This window comes from Eptesicus fuscus, chromosome 6, assembly GCF_027574615.1.
Source record: "Eptesicus fuscus isolate TK198812 chromosome 6, DD_ASM_mEF_20220401, whole genome shotgun sequence".
NCBI classification, from domain to species: domain Eukaryota; kingdom Metazoa; phylum Chordata; class Mammalia; order Chiroptera; family Vespertilionidae; genus Eptesicus; species Eptesicus fuscus.
Genome location: NC_072478.1, coordinates 81,812,281 through 81,834,144, shown reverse-complemented (window position 1 = coordinate 81,834,144; position 21,864 = coordinate 81,812,281). Strand labels below are relative to the sequence as shown.

The window sequence follows — 21,864 nt, the reverse complement described above, 5'->3', positions numbered from 1 at the left end:
GAGGAAGGCCCTAGAAATCAAGGCCATTCTCCCCCAGAGCTTAGTCTCCCCAACAGATCTCACTCTTCAGGTCCAGGAGCCCCTTTTCTGAAAACCGCTGACCTATTGTTGCCCTACCCCAGTGGTCGGCAAACTCATTAGTCAACAGAGCCAAATATCAACAGTACAACGACTGAAATTTCTTTTGAGAGCCAAATTTTTTAAACTTAAACTTCTTCTAATGCCACTTCTTCAAAATAGACTCGCCCAGGCCGTGGTATTTTGTGGAAGAGCCACACTCAAGGGGCCAAAGAGCCGCATGTGGCTCGCGAGCCGCAGTTTGCCGATCACGGCCCTACCCCAACCCTCAGTACTCAGAACACCAAGAAATTAGGCAAGAAGTGGCCAAATCAAGTTTGAACAGAAGGGGGCTTTCCATACCATAGGCTGACTGATGGACACATGGTCTGTGGACACACCCCAAGGTTACAGGCCCACTGGGAATTCAAACAGACCTTCAGGAGACAAATTCTTTCCAAAGCAGAGGTGTTCATCGACTGAATTAGTCTCAACACCCAGTAGAATGGATTACCACTTTCCTGAAGCTGGTATTCAACAGATTTTTCCCAGCCTGAAATTTTTTCCAAAAAACTTATTCAATTTTCCTTTGATTAAGAAAAAAAAAATTTTTTTTAATTTTTTTATGGAAGAAATGGAATTTGCTGGAAGTGCTGCATATTTGCATAAAAACATGAGAACTGAGAGGTAAAGGTAGTTGCTGCCCTATAGTTAACGGGGATGGATATAAGAGATTGTCTAGAGTTACTATGAGCAGGCCACCATTATATGGACATTTTACGGACAGCTCCAGGGGCATGTTCTTACCACAGAAATTTGTTCAATTTCCCAATGTGATTTGCTCTTCAGAGTCTGGCCTGCCTTGCTCCTTCTGAATTTAATCAATTTCAGTGCCATTAAAAGCCATGAAGAAAAACACCCACATTGAAATAAATCTGAAATCCACCTGGAGAACAGATTTCCCTTTGGCTCACACACCCAGAGGGCACATTCTCAATTATGTGGAACCCCAGAGTTCCTAGGACTCCCTGACCAGGGCCCCTAGGAAACTGTACACAGCTCTCAGAAATTTCCAGTGGGACCCAGGAAAGTTGGCCGATTGGTTCTTCATTGTCCAGGTGTGAATTCTCTACTTTGGGGATACCCCATAGCTGATTTTTAATCCAGGATCAGCTCCCCAAGACCCTGTGCTCCATCCAACTCCAATGCCTACATACTGTGCTCTCAGACCAGTATGTATTCGGGGGATATGAACTCAGGTTAATATTAGCTGAAATCACACAGACACAAATGGTATGTCTTGGAAAGAGAACAATACGCTTTAAAGACAAGTATCCTGTCTCTGCTACTCTCAGACTGGGTGTGATCTTAGGCAAGGTGCTTCACCTCCCGAGACTCCCTTCCTCACCTGGATAGTGGGGATAACCCATCTAGTCATTGCAAGGGTCAAATGAAATATACAGCAACTGTGACTTATTTGGTATTTAATAAATGGTCATTACCAGTATTACCAATATGTTACTACTTTCTAATACTTGAGTTGAACTGTCCAGTTGATAAAATACTTGTCATATTCAAATCCATGTTATCCTTACAATAATCCCAGGGGGTAAATATTGTTACCATTCTTACTAATAACTTCTTGCTGTGTTTCTACACTAATAAGTATAATGAAGGATAATACATTACCATTTATAGAATAAATTATAGCTTATTTGATTTTCCCAATATATCTGTTAGGTTTGGATAATGAGAAAAGCCAGGTCCATGATGTTAAATGGTAACAACAATGATAACTCAGTAAGCAGGCTGTGCTGCTCTGGGCTAAGCACTTAAATGCATCCTACCCTTCTCCCCCTCCCTATTTTGTAGGCAGGAAACCTCACCTCCAACAAGGTTAAGGCACTTCTGCAAGATGATGGCATTAGAGAGTGGTGGAACCAGGATTCTAACTCCTGCTGACTTCTTAGCTCATCCTCTTCTACACCCTTACTCTTCCGCCAAAGTTCAGATGGCTGCTCAGTAAAGGACAGGGGCTGGGGATCACATTTTCTGGATTCTGCACTTTCTACTCCAGTAGCAGTCCTCAAATCCAACAGACCAGAGAAGGAGGGGACATGCTTACTGCACAGCACATTCTGGGTGTCCTCCCAGGTATTCTGCTTCAGTAAATGTGAGAACCACACTTCAGGTAGCACTGTACTATATACAAAGCAATTAAAATGTTATCACTGAAGATGAACAGAAATGATTAATCAGTTGCCAATATCTATATCACATTCTCCATCTAATAACAATTCACCAGTGCTATTATCTCATCATGTCATGTCGGCTTGTGCCACTGGTAGTATATCAAATGGTTCTAAGTGGTTCACAAAGAAATATTTATAATAGTTGTACACTTACTTTAATGTATATTGGAAACTTACTGGTTTATCACACATAGCATGATATATTTCTTTTAAAATAAATTTAGGCTTAAAAAGGTGAATTGATATAAAGAAAAATAGTAAATAAATAATAATACAGGTAGTATATGTAAAAAATCATAAAGATGATACATAAATAATACATTTGGGAGCTACTGTCCTAACTTGTCCCAGATCAGGCACTATATTCAACCTGGATGAGAAGATAAGGTACAAAGGTACTACCAGCAAGCTGTCCTATTTCAACGCAGACACCCTTGATTTCTTGCTTTCTCAACATCCTGCATCCAAACCACTAGCCAGTCCCATCAGTAATAACTTAAAAACACATCTAGAATCCAAGTACTTCTCACCACCTCCATTGCTGATACCTTGATCCAAGTAACCATCACCTGGACTGCTACAATAAATAGCCTCTCGACTGTTTCAACTTTTGCTCCCAACAGTTAATTCTCTACCAGCAGTCAGAGTCATCTTTTAAAAATATACATTGGCTCGTGTCACTTGCCTGATCACAACTCTCTAGGGATTTCTCATGACATTCAGAACACAATCTTATCTCTTGACCATGGCCTCACAGGGTCTAGTCCTAGCCTCCCTGACCACTGTCCCTCTGGTCTCCTCCAATTCAGTCATAATGGTCCTCTCTGATATTTCCATAACACAGCTAGTTCATTCCCTCCACCTCAGGGCCTTTACACGTGCTGGTCCCTCTACTAGTAATGCTCATCTAGCAGCTCCTGACATGCCTCCCTCCCGCTACCTTTGCTAAGATTTCTCCTCAAATGTCACCTCTTCAGAGAGACCTTCTCTGCTCCAGCTAGTCCTTCCCTCTCACTCTCTATCCCTTTGCTCTTCATTCTTCATTGCACTTCTCTCCACCTGAAAGTATAACCTTTGTTTACATGCTTACTGCTTGTTGTCCGTTTTTCTCAATAGTATAACTCCATGACAGCAGGGACTTTATTTGCTTTGTTCATTATTGTAGTTTCAATAAATATTTCCTGAATGAAGGAACAAATACAATCTACATTTTCACCAGCTGAGACACGAGAAATCAATAGGTAAAGAAGTCCCCACACTCCAGGAGCCTTGGATGGGGAGCAGCTGGCTGCACAGAGCCCTGCGGTGAGAAGCACAAGACAAACAGGACCGGCAGGGATCTCATTCATCCCCGGGCCTCTAAGCATGAACATGCCAATCAGGATTTTCTTCCCTAGCCTACCACACACACAGGCACCTATCTGTTTTTTCCACAGACACACACAGAGAAAAATCAGCCGAGAGGGACACAGAGTAGACAAAGTAAAATAGGTAGCAGGAAAAGAGATGAAATCCCTGCTGGGCCTAGAACAAACCTGAGTTAAGGGAGGCTTAGGACAGCTGTAACGTGTTACGGTTCTTGGCAAGACACAGGCAGCCAGAGTGGCCAGTGTCTGGGTTCTTGTGCAGTACACGCTGAGGGCAGCAGATCAGCTTGCAGGGTATGGAGTGTGTCCTTGTGTGCTTTTACACCTGCAGCCTCCCAGTCCACCTTAAAATTCTGAATCAGGACAGCCGGGAAAGAGCAATACTTAATGCCCACCACGGTAACGCCAAAGAGCTTAATCAGGGCCATTTGTCTCCCTAACTGAGATCTGGACATCTCGAGAATAAATTACAGTCCAGTGGCCTCGATTCCTTTCTGCCTTGAGGCCTGGGTGGCTGTGCTCTGGTTTCTCAACCAAAAAGAGAACTCCAGCTTTCTGAGAGTAGAAGAGTGTCAAGCTGAGAACCAATTGCCTCTGACCATCTAGGTCCCTTTCCTGCCTTCACCTCCCTGTCCCCTCACCTCCATCTGGCCTAGGAATGATTTAGATATTTTTTTGTCACAACAAACACCGAGGCAGCAAAGGGCAGGGAAAGAGAAGACATTCAAGATCAGAGGCCTAACATTGGCACCTGGAGTCCCCATTGAGCGGCTGTGTGACACAGGCATCCTTCGGCTCTGCACTCTGCGACCTTTCTCCTCGTAGGTAAGATCAGGCCTTGTGAGAATCAAATAGCGCAATGTCTGTGAAGGCACTCCAAGGAACTCTATAGAGACCGCCCCGTGTCATGATTCTATATAAATAGCCTCTGGTTTTGGACAGTGTCACTGACAATAATAACAGTAGAGGACAACATTTAATGATTGCCTAGAATACCAGACCCCTGAACTAAAGATTCCCATCCTAATCCCATTTAATCCTCTCAATAAACCAATGACATAGGTGCTAAAGCTATCCTCATCTTACAGATAAACTGAGGCCTGGCGAAATTAAGTTCCCAAGGCCACACACTCAGTAAGCTGTGAGCCTGGGAACCCAGCCCCGGTGTGTAATAACAAACACCACTCAACGCTGTCCACACTGTGGGCAGCAGCACGAGACCGCCTCTGCTGCATCTGCACGCTGAATGTGAGCTGCGTTCTCTGAACACTCTGATTAGGGTGGAAAGGCATGATCTTAAGTAACCACACACTTGCACTCACAATGAAGCCCATTTTTTTTCATCTGTAAATGGGTCAACAATGCTATCTACCTTATAAGGATCAAATGACATAATGTATGTCAAATGCTGAGCACATTGCCCAGTACATCGTCTGTGCTCAATAGACATTAATGCAGAGCCTGCCCCTGGTGGCACTGGGGGAGATCTTTCCGTCTCTGCCTCAAGAACCTTCGCACTGAGCTTTAGGAGTTAAAGATGCAGCCAGGGACTGTTGCTTGGCTGAAGCCCAGACTGGGGTTGCCAAGGGGCGGCTCACACCTGCCAGGCTGTCGGGACAGAGCCCACATTGCCAAGGGAAGGGAGAATATTAGGCCACAGAACAGTCACACATTGGCTGCATCTATCAGTCTAAAGTTGGCTCAGAGAGAGGATGGATTTGTGAAGTGTCATTTAGGACAAGCAGCAAGGCTTCTGATTGTCCAAGCGAGTCCAAAGAGCACCACTGCCAGTCATATTGTTGGGGCTGGAAACCCCAATAATAAAATCTCTGAGAAAACAACCTGCTCCATCTCCTTCCTCTCTCGCTAGCCCCAACCCCTCAGTCGGGGCTATTCTCGAGTTGGGTATTACTGTTCAACTAAATATAATTTGAGCTCAATGTGAGCCACAGCAACTGTGTTGCACACACAAGTCACAATGAAAAGTGAGGTGCAGAGAGTCAGCACTTAGGTCTCGCCTGACGATGGATGGCTCAGACGGTGAACGTGGTGGCCACAGAAGCCTGCCAAGCAACAGAGGGAGGGGAAGGAGAAAGGAAAGGGCCAAAGAGGGGAGCGGGACAACTGGGAGGGAGTGCAGGCAGGGCAGGGAGTGAGCGCCTGTCTTCTCTCAGCCCAGGCCTGGCGGCCAGGATGGAAAGCTGGAGGGGAAGGTGCACTCAGCTGACTGCCTCGTGGGCCAGCGCACAGGAGGCCAGGTCGCCATGCCCATCATGCCATCCATCCTTCTCAGGTTTAAAAGGGGAAATGTTCTATTTATAAGCCACCGACCAGTGGAGACCTGGCAGCCACTGGATGGCTCTGATCCCACAGGGATCCTGGTTACCAGTGACTGCCTCCTCCTGCCTCTCAGCTGTGGATGTTCTAACAGCAAAAGGCCGAAGGTTGACTGGAAGCGAAAGGAAAAAGAAAATCCTCTTTTTTGATCCTCTGCCGCTTTCATGAGACTGTTGGGCTTTTAGTAACGGCTGAGGCTTTAGAACCTTTGAAAGAACACAGTGACCCATGCAATTCCATCATGTTTTCCCCTGCAATCTCCAAGATGGATTATCTTTTTCTGTTTTACAGATCAAGGGAAGCTGAGGCACAGAGATGGAGAGAATGTACATATCAGAGGCGGGGCAGCGAGCGCACAGAGCTTCCTGGTCCTCCATCTCGTACGCATCCTCATGAAACCAGAAAAGCCTTGATAAAACACCGCTGGGAGTTTGATCTGACTGAGCGCCTAAAGAGTGGTGAGCACACGTAACAGAAACAACATATAAAGCAGCTTTGGTTGAGCTGCCGAATGCCTGCAGGAGGGCAGAGGGCCATGTCACGGTTCTGTACCAGGGAAGCTGGAAAGTCACTGAAGCATGTGACTTTTCCAGGGCCGGGCCTGGTGTGTGAGGAGCCACTGATAGTTCAAATGACGAGGCTCACTGGATGGAATATGGGATGGCCCCTCAACCGCAAAGAGCCAAGTGGGTTAGGTGTTGGAGGCTGATGACAAAACTCCTTCCAGCCCCTGTGGGTTGGCTACATAATGACAGGATGGTAGAACAGAGCCAAGATCTCACGCATATTGAGAAAGGGAGGGAGAAGGGGGTGGCTTGGGCCATCAGGCAGACTCAGCCCCACTGCTTCTCGACTGTGCTACCTGAAACTCTTAAGCCTGTTAGCGCAATTGTAAACTCAGCTGTGAACAGCATTTCTGCAAATAGCAACCATTCACATACCACTTTCATGCTTCCTGCCATAACTTCCTGCCATTGTAGAATAATTTTTAAAAATGTATCCTTGTATTAAGCTAAGGTTTAAAAAACTATAGTCTGTGGGACAAATTCACCATTGCCTGGCTTGTAAATAAAGTTTTACTAATAAATGCCACACTCATTTGTTGCCATGTTGTCTATGCCTGCTTTCATGCTACAACAGTAGAGTTCAAAATCACTGCTCTTAGCCGAAACCGGTTTGTCTCAGTGGATAGAGCGTCAGCCTGCGAACTCCAGGGTCCCAGGTTCGATTCCGGTCAAAGGCATGTACCTTGGTTGCGGGCACATCCCCGGTAGGGGGTGTGCAAGAGGCAGCTGATCGATGTTTCTCTCTCATCGATGTTTCTAACTCTCTATCCCTCTCTCTTCCTCTCTGTAAAAAGTCAATAATATATATATATATATATATATAATTAAAAAAATAAAATAAAAAAATTAAAAAAAGGAAGCAAAATCACTGCTCTTAACTGAAAAAGCTGACCCCTGTGCTAAACAATAACATTTAAAACCTGGGTTTCCCTGTACACAATCTCACCCCCCAAATCTAAATGGTAATTTAAAGTGTGTGTCTGGGACATCTAAAGGATCTGGGGTACCATCAGCAGTGTGTATTCCCCACTTTGAGAAATGCACTCATGAGGATTGAATGAACTCACACTCATCAGGCACCAAGCCCGACAACAGCAGCCGTTTGGCAGCTGCCTTGGTTCTCCCCCGCGCTCCCCTCAGGGACAATGCTGCCAATCCGGTGAGCTTTCTCTTCTCATGTGAGGGAGTAACTGGCATGGCCAGACAATGAGAACAGCAAGAAGCAATAAGAACTAGGCACTTACTAGCTAACATGTCAGATACTGTGCTGAACTTTAATCCTCACAGCATTTTACAGAAAAGGAAATGGAAGCATAGAGAGGTCCACTCTGATCGAGGCTTCCACAGCACGCTAATCCACACCATGTACACAGGACCCTCCATAGAAACAGCTCTCTCCCGTCCACATGGCAGGACCCACCCATAGGAAATTATCTGTGAAATGTAAAAATGAGGAACAAGGATGCTCAGGCTGATGTTACTCATGATGTCAAAAGTCTGGAAAGGACATTCAAGTCCAATGATAAGAACTGTTTCAACAAATAGGGATATAATTCTACAACAAAATAATAAACAACCATTACAAATGGTATTTATAAATAATTTTTGAGACATGAGAAGATGCCTGGAAACAAGTATATTCAGTATAATGCCAATGAAGTCAAAATACATATTGACACTGACAAAATATATATAAGACATCATAAAAAAAGGCAAAAAGAAAGCATTTCTGGGGGCGGTATTATAGATGATTTATATTGGTTTTTTGAGATTCACTGCTATATTTCCTTCATATTCTACAATGATTTCATATTATTTTTATAGGAAGTAAACATACATGTTTTTCAACTTGCTTAGAAGTGAAGTTTAGAGTGAATGTCTACATCCTATGTGATAAATCCTAACTCCAACTTATCATTCTTTCTCCAGTCACTGCTCTGTCACCACATCCCAGTATGAATGACAACTTGACAAAATTCAGTGAGCATTATACAAATACAAATGATTCTTGTGAGAGTACTAGATTAAAAACAAACTGGGAATAAAGGGACTATGACTTGGAAGCACAGAGGAGATGTTATATTTCATTTTTCTGGGAGGAGGGCAGCTGGGAAGTTTCCATTTTTTAAGTCTCTCTAGCCTAGATGGAAGCCCATCTCAAACCAATCAGCTCTGGGCATTTTGTCTGCACACTGGTTACATCCGTAGACATCAGAATGTCACCCACACCTACACATTTGTCTATTGTCTCCCAGTGGTGTGAGCTTCAACAGCAGAGGATACACTCTTTAAAGACAGAGATGCACATTCTACTTGCGAATGCCCTTTATCCCTCAGTGCTCAGGTCTCCTAGGACCACAGGCCCTTTAAGAGCTCTGATAGGTTTTGATCAAATGAAGAACTACAGGAAACCTGGACTCCTACAGTTAAATCTAGTAAAGCTTCAGGGAGGAGCAACCAGGAAAACGTAAAACAAGAGTGGGAAGCAGAGTAAGCCACCGCGATGTCCTCTTGGAAAGCCAGACGGTCAGGGTTGAGCTGGGCCCTGAGGTACATGAGATGGCATGTCCCTTTGAATGTAATCCGATTAACCTCGGGAATGTGAGTTAACACTCACATTAACAGAAGTGGCACTATGAAATCAAGATTAGGAGAAGAAGCCCTCTCTGTCTCAATCTGTCAGCCTTCAGCCTTCAAACAGCTGGAGGAACAACGGGACAGCAGCACTTCTGTAAACAAGCTAATCTTTTTAAAGCTAATAGGCAGTGACATTCTCATTTAAAATGTCAAACTTGGAAAAGACCAACTCACACTAGAAAAGCCTGTCTTTCCCTTGCTCTTACCCTGGCCAAGTTCTTGGCTTTCTAACTGTTCCTCAGGTGGGACCACAGGACAACAGCTGCCTGGGCTGAGGACAGGCCATTTCCTAGCTTTTCTTCCTGCTTCTGACCTGAGCTCAATTCAAAAGAGAATAAACCAATTCTCATAACTGTAGCCAAAGGCAGGGCAAGCAACAGGACATGTAGACGCAGCAGATATACATGAAGATGGCAAAGGTGGCCACAGAGGTTGGGACAGGAGGAGGGATTCTTGTGCAATGCAGAGTCCCATTGTTTGTAATAAGAAAGGGGGCAAATCGGTGCCAGGTATCAGCTGTCCAGATTATTGACACTGTAAGATGACTCCCTCAGAAAAGAAGCCTAGGGAGCAATAAACCCTACTTCCTCTCTACTACCCTTATGCCCATCTTTTCCCTTCCCTTCTCTACCAGGTAAGAATGTGGCCAAGAGAGAAAACTCAGTGTCACTGGTGTATATTCCCGATACTCTAGGTACCTAGGGAAGGATCCCTGATGTCTGCAGGATCCACGGGATGAAAGGTCCTTAAGATTGGCAAAAATAGCAGAGTGGTTTCTGAATTTAGTATTTAGGGGTTAACCAAACAAAAAATGCACAAGATCTGTAGGCAGAGAACTAAAACTCTAATAAATGACAAAGGTGATCTGAATAAATGGAAGGCATTCCAAGCTTTTAGAGAAGGTAAGTTAATATGAAAGCGGTATCCCCAAATTAATCAATACCGTTCAATGCAATTTCAAATGAAAATGTTAAGTTTCTGAGGAACTTATCACACATATACCAGAATTTATATAGAAGGATAAAGTTCCACAAGTAGCTGAGCCAATCCTTAAATGGAGAGTAAAGACAGGAGACTTAAACTACCAGATATTAAGACCGGCCTCAGAGTCATCATATTAAAACTAGAGAGGTCTGAGCACAAGAACAAATAAACCAAGGAGATAAAGAGCTGAGAGACAGAGCTCAGATATGCAAACCTAATGTATAAGAAAGCTGGCCGCAGAGGTCAGAGGGGGAGAGAATGGAGTTTAGTAGATGTTGGTGGAAAAACTGACTCCTTATATGGACAAAAACAAAACTAGATCTTCATGAAACACCATATATGATGGTAGGTATCAGATTAGAAGCCCAAATGTGAAAGATAAAATCATGAAGCCAATAAAAGAAAATGTAGGTGCACATCTTGGTGACATGGGTCAGAAAGGCCTTCTTTAAAACACAACTTGAAAATCATAAACCAGAATGTAAAAAAAAGGAGATGAATTTGAATATTAAAAGAGTAAGGCTTTATACTCAAGGGAGGATATCACACATAATATTAACAGACAGATGACAAGATAGGAAGAAATATTTAAAATGTCTACACCTAACAAGGGATTGATATCTAGAATACAGAAAGAACTTCACAAATCAACAAGAAAAATTGGTACCTGCCATATAAAATGGGCAAAGAACATAACCAGGCAAAAAACAGAAGAGGAAACCCAGTAAATAGGCAAATACAGGGATGCTCAAGCTCGTTAATTATCAGAGAAATGAGCTAAATAAACGAAAACAACAATGAGCTATCATTTTCTAAGACTGACAAAAAATTAGGTAGCTGAATAATGGCAAGAGCTGGCAGGAATGGAGAAATCCTCAAGGAGGGTTGATGGGACTGTGGACCAACTGATCTGGAGAAGGACATGAGAGTCCTCCCTAAAACTCTGTATATGCACCCCCTTTAACAGACCAGAAATTCTCCTCGTGCATATAACCCAGAGAAGTGCCACACAGGGAGACAGGTAAGAGATGTTGGTGTCGTTAGCAGTGATGAGGAGTTGGAGGCATGAGGAGGTGGAGGGCATCTGCAGAAACAGATGACAGAGTCCTACACCATGGAGTGTGCAGCAGACAGAAGTCAGGCTCTAGAAGCAGACAGAGGAACATGGATGGCTCCTAAGACCATGCTGAGGGAGCAAAGTAAACTGATCAATACATATAACCACTTGTGTCACTTAAAAACACAGGTAGATAAAAAATATACACATTGTTCGAGAATACATATTAAAAGAACACATTAGAATGGTGGCCTATAGGAGAGGAAAGGAATATGAATTGAGAAAAGAATGAAAATGAATGGAGGGCCCTGTGATGATAATGTACCACCAACGGAGGAGTATGTTTAATTCAATCTCTCTATATCTGAGATCAAAATAGAGAATAAAAAGGAGAGGATAAAGGCTCTGCACATATATTTATCTGCTGCCATCCGCTCCCTGGCAACTGGGCTATTTGGAAAATGCCAGCAGTTGACAAGACATTACTTATGGCCATGTCTTGTAACCCATGGGTGCTGTAGGCCATGAGAGAAATTTCAAAATGAAAAAAACAAATTCAGAAGTGTCCCAGAGAAATTTCCTTTTGCTACCTGCCCATTCTGGGTCTGTGATAAAATGCTGGCATTCAAATTCCCACCAAAACATTTTCTAGAAAGAGAATGCTAGACATGTGAAGTTTGGTTATTGAAGGTAAAAAGAGCAATGCCTCACTCTTAAATTCATATCAGATTTGACTACTTAACTTTAAAATAGTTTTCATTGTGGTATAGACAGAAAAAGAGTTGCAGAATTCAGACCCAGGGCAAGGAGCACTAGGGGTGGGTGTGGGGTAAAAATTCAAATTACTGCAATGGTAGAATGAGCTGACAATGCTCACCAATGGAATCAGGGTCATCTTTCAAATCTATTAGTACCTATCTCAAGCAGAGAGAAGCAAGTTCTTAAGACTACAGTTACAAGGAAACTTCAGGTTGGGGGTCTCCATTTCTATGCCTCTCATCCCCCTCAATTCTTGGGTCCTTATAAGGAGTATGTCTCAGGGATATGGTATGGTCATCTGTTACTTTGGCTTGCTTGTTACCTAGCCTCTCTTGTCCTAGTGGGTTCCCTGATTTCCCTCTGGCAAACAACTCTGCTCCCGTTTTATGCAGAAACAGTCAATCAAGGTGTCTTGTTTTTCGCTGGCTGGGCCCAAGCTAGACCAACTTGATGCCACCTTCCCTGGGGGATCTGAATTCTCAGAAAGGGCAAGAACTAAAAACAGTTTAGAGTTGTATCATCCTGCAAATATCACTGAGGAGGCCCTTTCTCATTAGTTCCTGGGTACCCAGAGATGGACCCCAGTTCTTCAGTTCTTCCTACTTTACTGTTGTTATCCTACAGCCTGCCATATTCCTACATGATTATTACTATTGCTTTTGCTATTGTTATTTTAGCCCAAGTTATCCAGAGTTTATTTCAAACACTGTAAAACAATCCCACCTGATAAAGAGGGAAAGAAAAAATGACTTGTTTCCTTGAATATTTACTTGAAAAACTTTTTCCTTGTTCAATTATTGAAGGAAAAAGAAAACAAAACAAAGAAACATTGTTTCCTGTCCTAAAGGTCTCAACCTACCAAAAGCCACCATTCCAAATTACTTAATATCTCATATAAAACTCCTGGGAAAGCCCTGGCTGGTGTGGCTCAGTTGGTTGGAGCATTGTCCCATACACTGAAAAATTATGGGTTCAATTCCTGGTCAGGGCACATACCCAGGTTGCAGGTTCCATCCCCAGTAGGAGTGCATATGGGAACAGGAGGCAATCTCTCTCTCTCTCTCTCTCTCTCTCTCTCTCTCTCTCTCTCTCTCTCTCTCTCCTCCCCGCGTCCCTTCCTCTCTAAAATCAATAAAAAAAATTTTCTCAGGCCCTAACCGGTTTGGCTCAGTGGATAGAGCGTCAGCCTGCGGACTGAAGGGTCCTGGGTTCAATTCCGGTCAAGTGCATGTACTTTGGTTGCGGGCACATTCCCAGTAGGGGGTGTGCAGAAGGCAGCTGATAGATGTTTCTCTCTCATCGATGTTTCTAACTCTCTATCCCTCTCCCTTCCTCTCTGTAAAAAAAATCAATAAAATATATTTTTTAAAAATTTTTTCTCAGGTGAGGATTAAAAAACAAACAAAAAAACATTCCTGGTACAACTTGTTTTTTTTGAAAGAGTGAAAATCTCTGTCCTATAATGGATTTCACACATGCAAAATAGCTCATCCTTTTGTCCACATGGGCAGGCACTTGTTTTTACTGATTTTTTCTGACATGACTGGAATTCATGGTAGGGCTACCTTTGAAATTTTTTTTCCCAAGTAAATTTTACAAAGCAAATCTGAGGCAAGGGGACAGAATTTCCTTTGTACTCTTGTAGCAACCTGGAAGGAATGTGTTTTTTCTCCTGTGCACCAAGGAGATAATCAGCCAAACACTCTAACAGCAGCAGTTTTGTTTTAATCCCCTCGTCTTTACAAGGCTGCAGGTGCCCTTGGAAATCATAATTAACCAGAGTGCTCAGAGCCAGCAGCAGGGAGAATGTTCTGTATATTCTACGGAGGCTGCCCAGGGTCACTCTCATCAAAGAGGAATATTATTACAGAGCTCGCTATCTCCACTCCTCCTCTCCAGAGGCAACAAAGAACACTACACGATCACTGAGATAGTTATTGCCTCTCCAGTCCTTTGAGTAAGACAGTGTGGGAGGCAAAGTCAATGCTGGCTTTCTCATAGGCAGGGTTCTTTGGGAGCTGAGTATGATTGGATTAAATGACTTTTAAGTGATGATTGGAGCTACATTCTTAAGACGACCTAGGATTAACGGAGATAACTAATGTACATGAAAATGTTCTGTATAGTGAGAAGGGTTATATAATGCAAAGTGTTGTTATAGTCCTGTCAGTCAGGCTCACTGAATATGTTGGAGTCAATCAATGCGTCAGGGTGGAAGCCTGTCAGGCTGCACTGGGGGGAATGGGGCAGACCCAACATGCCCACAGCACCTCCTGGTGGCTCTTCTCTGGAGTAGCAACTTCTCAAAGCCCAATCCCAACCCCAACCACAGAAAATTATAAACCACAGTACTTACTTCCTTCATTCTGATTGTCTTTGTTCGAGTTGTAGACCTGGAAAATAGAAATAAACATTTACTTATGTGCATTTTATACCACCCTAAAGGTTCACTGAAAGATACCAATACCTTCCCCCTTTTCCTAGTTTGGGCTGTAAAATAGAAGGCAATTTCTAGCTAGCCCCCAAATATGAATCCTCTCTATAATTATCTAGTTCCCAGTACTTAATTCAATTGTTCTTAAGTGGTTGTACATTAGAATCATCTTTGGAACTTTATTGTTTTAAAAAAATCATATTCTTTCTTTTAAAAACAACCTATGTGTATATATAAAGCTAAAAAGGAGAAAACATTTAAAATTAGTTATAAATCATTAAGCATTAACTGTGCACCAGGCAATGTGGTAAGCAATTCACATAAATTACCTCAAATTATCCACAAAACAATTCTGTTGGGTAGGAACTGTTATTACCACTGTTTTACAAATGGAGAATTGAGAGTTAGAGATGTTAACTAAGGCCTCACAGCTAGTAAGTGGCAAATTCATGACAAAGATACATTATAAACCATTAAGTGTTAACACTGGGGAAAGGGACCAATCATTTTTTTACCTTTTTGTAAATTTGAATTTCATAAGGAGAATATATTACTTTTACAATAGAAACCCCTAAATGACTTACAGGAATCATGAAAGGGAAAGTGCCCCAAATAAAACAGACAGTGACATATTGCAAGAGTCAGGAAATATTTTTTGTAAAGGACCAAACAGAATTAAATATTTTAGGCTTTGTGGGCCAGGAGGCAAAATAAATGATATCATGGAAAACAAATTTCCACAAATTTTTTTGTTGATAAAATTCAAAATATAAAAATTTTTTCAAAATAGAGGTATAACATTCCTAGCAGGTAAACATCCCTTTTAGGGTTTCATGGCTCTCTTTTCATGGCTCAGTTCCTCTAAGAGTTAAATAAATGGTTCTCAAATAAGAGTGGCCATCAGACTCACTTGGAATATGTTCTTGTTGTTTTTTAGGATTTGATGGCCAGCTTCACCCTATGCTTTTTCACACCTACAGAATCATAATCACCAGATTTGGGCACTATGATATTTTTCTAAAGCACAGGCTTTATCTTATGTAATAAATGTCAGCATGTCATGCATAGGCAAACTATGGCCCACAGGCCAAATCCAGCTCACCACCTGCTTTTGGATAGCCCATGAGCTAACCCTAGTAATTACAGATGAACATTTGCAATTGATTTGATGATAGGAAATACTAACTTTGAACCTTAAGTGTTATTCTACTTCTAAAAAATATTCCATTCTTCTGCTTAGTAGACCTGTATTTTAAAGACTTCTACTCTTTGAAAAAGATATTCTTTCTGTACTAGGGTAACATGGTTGCCCAGTCTCCCTCAGCAGTACCTCCACCATCAATATAAGTGAAGAATTTAGACTAGATCATGCTTTTCAAATTGAACCCCACAGCCCCTGCAGTAGGACTGCCAGAAGGGTGGGAGAGAAGCTAAGACTCCAAGTATCCAAATGTCCTCCTTCCCTCGCTTTATTCACATGACTATCAAATAAGGGGATACTGTCTTGAAATAGTTTGAAGACCTCTTGATTGGGTAATTTCTAAAGTTACTTGCAATTAATTAATTTGCTTATTCATTCATGCATCTAACAAGTATTTATTATGTGCTTATAATGGCCAGGCAGTGTTCTAGATGCTAGGGATACAGATGAACATAACAGCTATGACCTCTGCTTCCTGGAACTAGCCTACTAGGGAACTAAACAGAAATAAACAGAGACACAAATATGATATTCAAATATTGATAAGTAGAGTGGAGGAAATAAAAGTCTACTGTGAACCTGAGGTGGAGAAAAGATGACATTTGCATGAAACCTGAATGATGAGAGGACCTCCTTGGAAAGACCTGGGGGCCAGTGCCAACAGCAAGTGCAGGTCTTGAGATGGGAAAGGCATGGTCTTTTGGAGCGAGGAAGGCCAGTATGGTCGGCAATCAGTGTAAGGTAGGAACTAAGAATGGGCAGAGGGGCAGTGATGCAATCTTATAGGGCCTTGTGACCTGTCAGGGAAATGAGAGGCCTCATAATAGCTGGGACCAGTGATCCATGGTGGGTGGCTTTCACTAACCTTGGGAAGTTGGGTAAGGGAAGTGCAGGGAAAGAGACCATATTTTGGCAAGTATTTTTTTTTTTTTCAGCCATCCCTCCCATTAAATTCAAACATTTTATCCCAGAGACACTTGCTCCTGTTTATAAATAGCAAAATCCAGAAGAAATAGCAAAATGCAAGGCTTTCAGCCCTCCTTAATTAGGAGGTGAGTTTGCACCAAACAGGTTTCCTGGTCTCAGGAGACCACTGTCTGGAACAACCAAGCACTACCCAAAGTGGAGAGGTGTGATCAATGAGCCAAAGGCACCAGAAACATGTGCTGCCTGATCCTCTGAGGCCAGGCCATTAATCTCTGTCTAGTTTGGTAAATGAGCCAAAGAGAATGAGTTCTGAAATGAAGCTAATAAACCGTGCCCGCCAGAAGTGCGTGACTACATGGCCCAACCAGGAAGGCCCGGGGTCTGGTAGGAGCCTTGCCGTCACAAAGGCCAGATAGTGGCTAGGTAAGAGGGTTGTATCCTCTTATCTCGAGGAAAGTGAGGAGGGTAAGGAAAGCTTTCACATGCTTCCTCTGCACTAAGAAAACTAACAGCATTATCAGGGAATGTCTTTATTACTCAACATTTACCAAGTACCACATATGACATCATCTAATCCTTGAAACCACCTTATGAGTTAGGTACTAGTGTTATTCCCAGCCTATAGATGTGGACCCTGAGGCCCAGAGAGGTTACACAGTTTGTCCAAGGACACAGAACTGGGAGGTGGCACACTATTCTATCTTGCCTCTACAGGGATACTCCAGTCTTCTTTTAATTCCCAGGCAGTTGCAAATGCACACAACTACCAAGCCACCCCAGTGGTCTGTGGTTCATAAATACTTTCCATACTGGCAGAGGCAAAGGGTATACAATTTACCTTTAGAAAAAGTCAGTCTGTTCTGGGAAAATCTTCTATAGAAATCACAGTTGCCCACTAGTCTCAGAATGAAGTTCAAAGGCAAGGGCACTTTCCTAAAATGAAAGGTCTCTAGCAGTGGCTCCTGGCTCATGATTAGCAGAGCTATCTCAGATTATATACTTTCAAGTAAGCACCTCCAGACCCATTGTCTAAAAAAGGACACACCCAACTCTACAGGATCAATTCAAGGGGACATGAATCGCTAAACAAGCCTGATCTCAACAACCCAACAGAAGCTATAGTCTACCTGTCCTGATTAGCCAGAGTACTCTGAGACCTGGCCACACTAAAGTTTCTTAGCCTTCTGTCTTTATACGCTTTGATGTAGGTATGATCTAGCTTCTGCTGAACATCGAGATTTATTAAATATCCAGACCAATGCATGCTTGTTTTCAAGTGGGTGCTTCTAGAGAACAGAAACATGTTCACCTTATCAGGGTCCATATGAGTGACATTATGTTATAATTGCAACAGTAATAGTAAATTAATAAAAATGATGATGACAAAAGCCTAGTTATGTATCAGACACCATGCAAGTGCTCTATATGTACTATCTTGTACAGTCCTCACACCAACCTAATAATTCCCATCATATAGATGAGCAGACTGAGGCATTAGATAGGTTAGGTCACTTGCCCAAGGTTAGACAGCTGGAAGTGGCCAGAATCCAGACAGGAACTCCTATAGTCTGTCTCCAGAGCCCAAGTTCTTAACCGCTAACCACATGATAAGTAAAACATTGTGGATGACGATGATAATGACGACGACAAAGGTAATGAGATGTTCTGGGCAGCTAGGGAAAATGAGTCACTGGAGGAAAGAATCTGCCAAGAGTAAGAGAGAAAATGAAACTGGGAGCGGCCTTCTGATTCCAGCCTGAAGCGATCACTACTAACCTATGCAACAAGCTAGCACCTAACATAGAAGGAACACTTCATGTTCTCTCTGAACCACAGGGCTTGATCCTGAAGATAAACACCAGGCAGGAAAGTGGGTCTTTGATACAAATCACAGGACACAGCAATTCTATGAGTCCTCACCCAGAAGCTACAATGGGAGCGCAATTTAATAAATCAAAGGAGGGTGAGGAAAGCCTTCATATGCTTCCTCTGCACTAAAATGCGATTTGCAATAAATTCTGTTCACTGCTGAGTCAATTCACTTTATATGTCCCTAGAAAATTAGAAAGACTACAGAATCATTTGGATTCCCAGAATTTTTTAATGGGTAATCTTTATGACAATTACCCAGGCCTTATTGATAAACACAAAGAAGAATTTCTTTTAACTTAAAAATTAAAGGCATAAATAAAGCAATAATTAGACAAAACAATCTCACTTTTCCCCTCTAGTACATAGCTGCATAAGAACTTGGGTCAAAATCTGCACAAAATGAAGGTGTTGGAGAAATAAATTTATAGGCAGATTTATTTAAAACTGCTGCTCCTATCTAAAGTGCACTTGAACTCACCTCTAAGCTCTATAATTCCCTGAGTGTCCTGGAATATTTCAACCTCTCCCCCCTGGTTGTTTCCGTGATATGTCAATGTGGAAACACACAAAACAGAACTACATGCCAACAACTTGAAATACTGCACAAGCCAGTTCTGCAGCATCAGCTATGTCCCTTCTCTCTGTGTGACAATGGACTGACCACCATGAGGCCTTGCTTTTTTGAACTGTTTCTCTGTCAGTTGTGACTGACTCATAGTAATCTGCAGCTTAGGTTCAAAGTCCAGCTCTACCATTATTGGCTATACATTCTAATCACTTAACATCACTAAATCTCAGCCCTGCCACCTGTAAAACAGGGATACTAATATTCCCTACCTCTTAGGGTGGTTGTGAAACTAAATGAGATGATGGACACACAGCATTTAACACAGAGCACAGAATACAAATGCTATGGCCCAATGAGCATTCTATAAAGATTAACTTTCATCACTGACACTGTCACCCTCCTCCTTCCTATCTTCACACTTAGCCCCTATGAGATAATCGGCTAAGCATGAGAATGTAGCTTGAGGAAGTCAGTGACACAGATCTCATTAGCATTGGAAATTAACCAACTGAAACTAATTAAAAATTAAAACTTTTACATCAATGGGTTCTCAGTCTTGTTTTTGTTTTAACAAAAGTCAAATATAAAAGTAACCACCCACCGCCAATCACCTTTTCACCACTGATTAAGTGCTAGGCACCATACTAAAGATGCACATGAATTATTTTATTTCATCCTCAAGCCTATATCAGGTACTACCACTGCCTGTATCTCATAGCATCATGTAGGTGAAATAAGGTTCTAAGGTCACAAAGCTAGCAAATAGCAAAGCGCTCTAGACTAAAGTCTATACTCAACCAAACTTCCCTACCCTGTCCCACTCTCCATGAGAAAGAGAGCTTGGCAATTAACAAAGAACTCAAAAGAAGCTAAGCAGAAATTAAAACGGCAACAATGCAGCCATTATGTAAGAACAATATTTCCATCCAATTTGAACATAACAGTAGTTCTACAAACTTCCAATTAATAAAGTATAGTAGTCATTCAAAACCACAACCAGTTTGAGATTGAGAGACTTTAGGATGCCTAAAAACGTCCTTCCTAAAAAATATGACCACATAAGAGTGAGCTGGCCAGCATTGTCAAGGACCGTGTGGCAGACAGAATTCTTAGTAGCACACCACATTCAGCAACTCCATTAACAGGGTAAATTTAAGAACTTTTAGTAACACCCCTGAGAAGTTACTAGTAAGACACCCTTGGTCTGTGGAGCATCACCCAATAATAAACATGAGTTTTTGGATCCAGGGGAACCTCTCTTCTGGTAGTGGAGGCCACAGGCCACACTTGGAAAAGCTTTTTGAAAAGGAAATTTTGAATCTTAAGCATGTGGGTATAAAACCAGTGTGAAGAGCTTGTCGTAAATAAGGGTGTGTCTCAACTTGGGAACTAGGCATTGGTTTCTCCTCCCCACAGGAGAAATGTACCTCTTACTGTCACAGCCTGAGTGAAAATACGTGCTGGAGAGAAGGGGAATAAAATGGTTGCTGCTGCTTTTCCATTTCTCGCCTAGCAACATTCCCTCTGGCTTGCCTTTCTACTACTACTGGTATTGCATTTGCTGTCTTAGGGAGGAGCTCTCAAAAGTGAAGCCAATAAAAATATATCTATCTGATGGCTCCTCCCGGTGACCTGTTCTTGAACAAATATGAAGACCTTGCCCTTGCCCTGCAGGATTATATGTAAAGAGGGTTCAGTAATGGTATATAGCAGGCCATCCAATAAGTATGGTTTGAATGGACAGTTTTGAGTACAGGAGTAAAAGAGAGACTGAAATTTTTAAAAAATCCCCAAGTTGGAGTAGATGGGGACAATGAATTGGTGAGCCAGATCTATCATTTCCAGGTGATTGTATCTCACTCTTCCAAACATCTGGCAAATTTCTCTTGGAATCCGTACCCGGAGAGGAATGGAAATATACAGTTCTAACCTTATTATGATACCATATAATACAGATTTATCTTATTTGGCTCAACTCAAGGCTATCAAAATCCCTCACGTAGCCATTTGTTTCTCTGGTACACTGCTGAATGTCAGCTCTGCACCTAAGTGACAACAAACGCTGCTAATGGATTCAGAGGCCAGGTGTCACCAGGGTGTTCTGAAATGAGACTGAAGGATGGGGTTATTAGACCTCATGCAACAGAGGCGCCTTAGGATCCAGGGCCTCTTGGAGAATGGCCCAGCCAAATGTGACCAAATGGCTATGCTCCTAAAGCCAATTGGAGAGCGTCTCTGACAGTGCTGAAGCCTGCTTGCATACCAGCACACCAGCATGCCCGCAAATAAAAATGACTGCTTGCTGTTCAATATGATTATGGCAAAGATGGCGGGCAGAAAAAGAAACCTTTTTTCCAGGAGTTCAGGCATTGCCTGTTACTTTGTATCTAAGGATATAAAGGGCTTATCTCTTGTATAATTCCTCAGTGATACTGGGGGGAAAACAAAGTGCTCTGGACACCTGCTACTACGCCCTGCTCAGCTCCCATGTTCCTCTTTTCCTAGGGATACCACCCTAATATCCCCTGGGTAGCCACCCCCACCCACCACCACAACCACCACCACCACCAAGTCCATGCTGTTCAGTGGGGTGAGGAGGACGGCCCCAATTCCACCTTCAGGTTTGGACATGTAATCCAGATATTGCATCCAACTGAGCAAGTGATTCACCCCAGGCCAATCAACACAATACTTGTTTTTAACACTTTTTATTACAACTGCTGAAAATGAGGCCTTGCTGTGTTGTGGGGAGAATGGGATTCACACTTGGAATTTCTGTGGCCAACTCTGCCACCATCTACACAAAGTTCGAGTAAAACAGGTCAAAGGAAAGTGGATCCCTGACC

At 42.5% G+C, this 21,864-nt stretch overlaps 1 protein-coding gene across 2 annotated transcripts in view; it reads right to left on the bottom strand.

Annotated features, from left to right (window-relative positions):
• ARHGAP26 (Rho GTPase activating protein 26) overlaps positions 1–21,864 on the bottom strand; it is a 408,401-nt gene that overhangs the window by 187,190 nt on the left and 199,347 nt on the right. For both annotated transcript variants that reach the window (XM_054717998.1, XM_008140911.3), the window contains exon 12: positions 14,373–14,409. In XM_054717998.1, the coding sequence (XP_054573973.1) occupies positions 14,373–14,409 (37 nt within the window). The remainder of the gene's footprint in view (positions 1–14,372; positions 14,410–21,864) is intronic.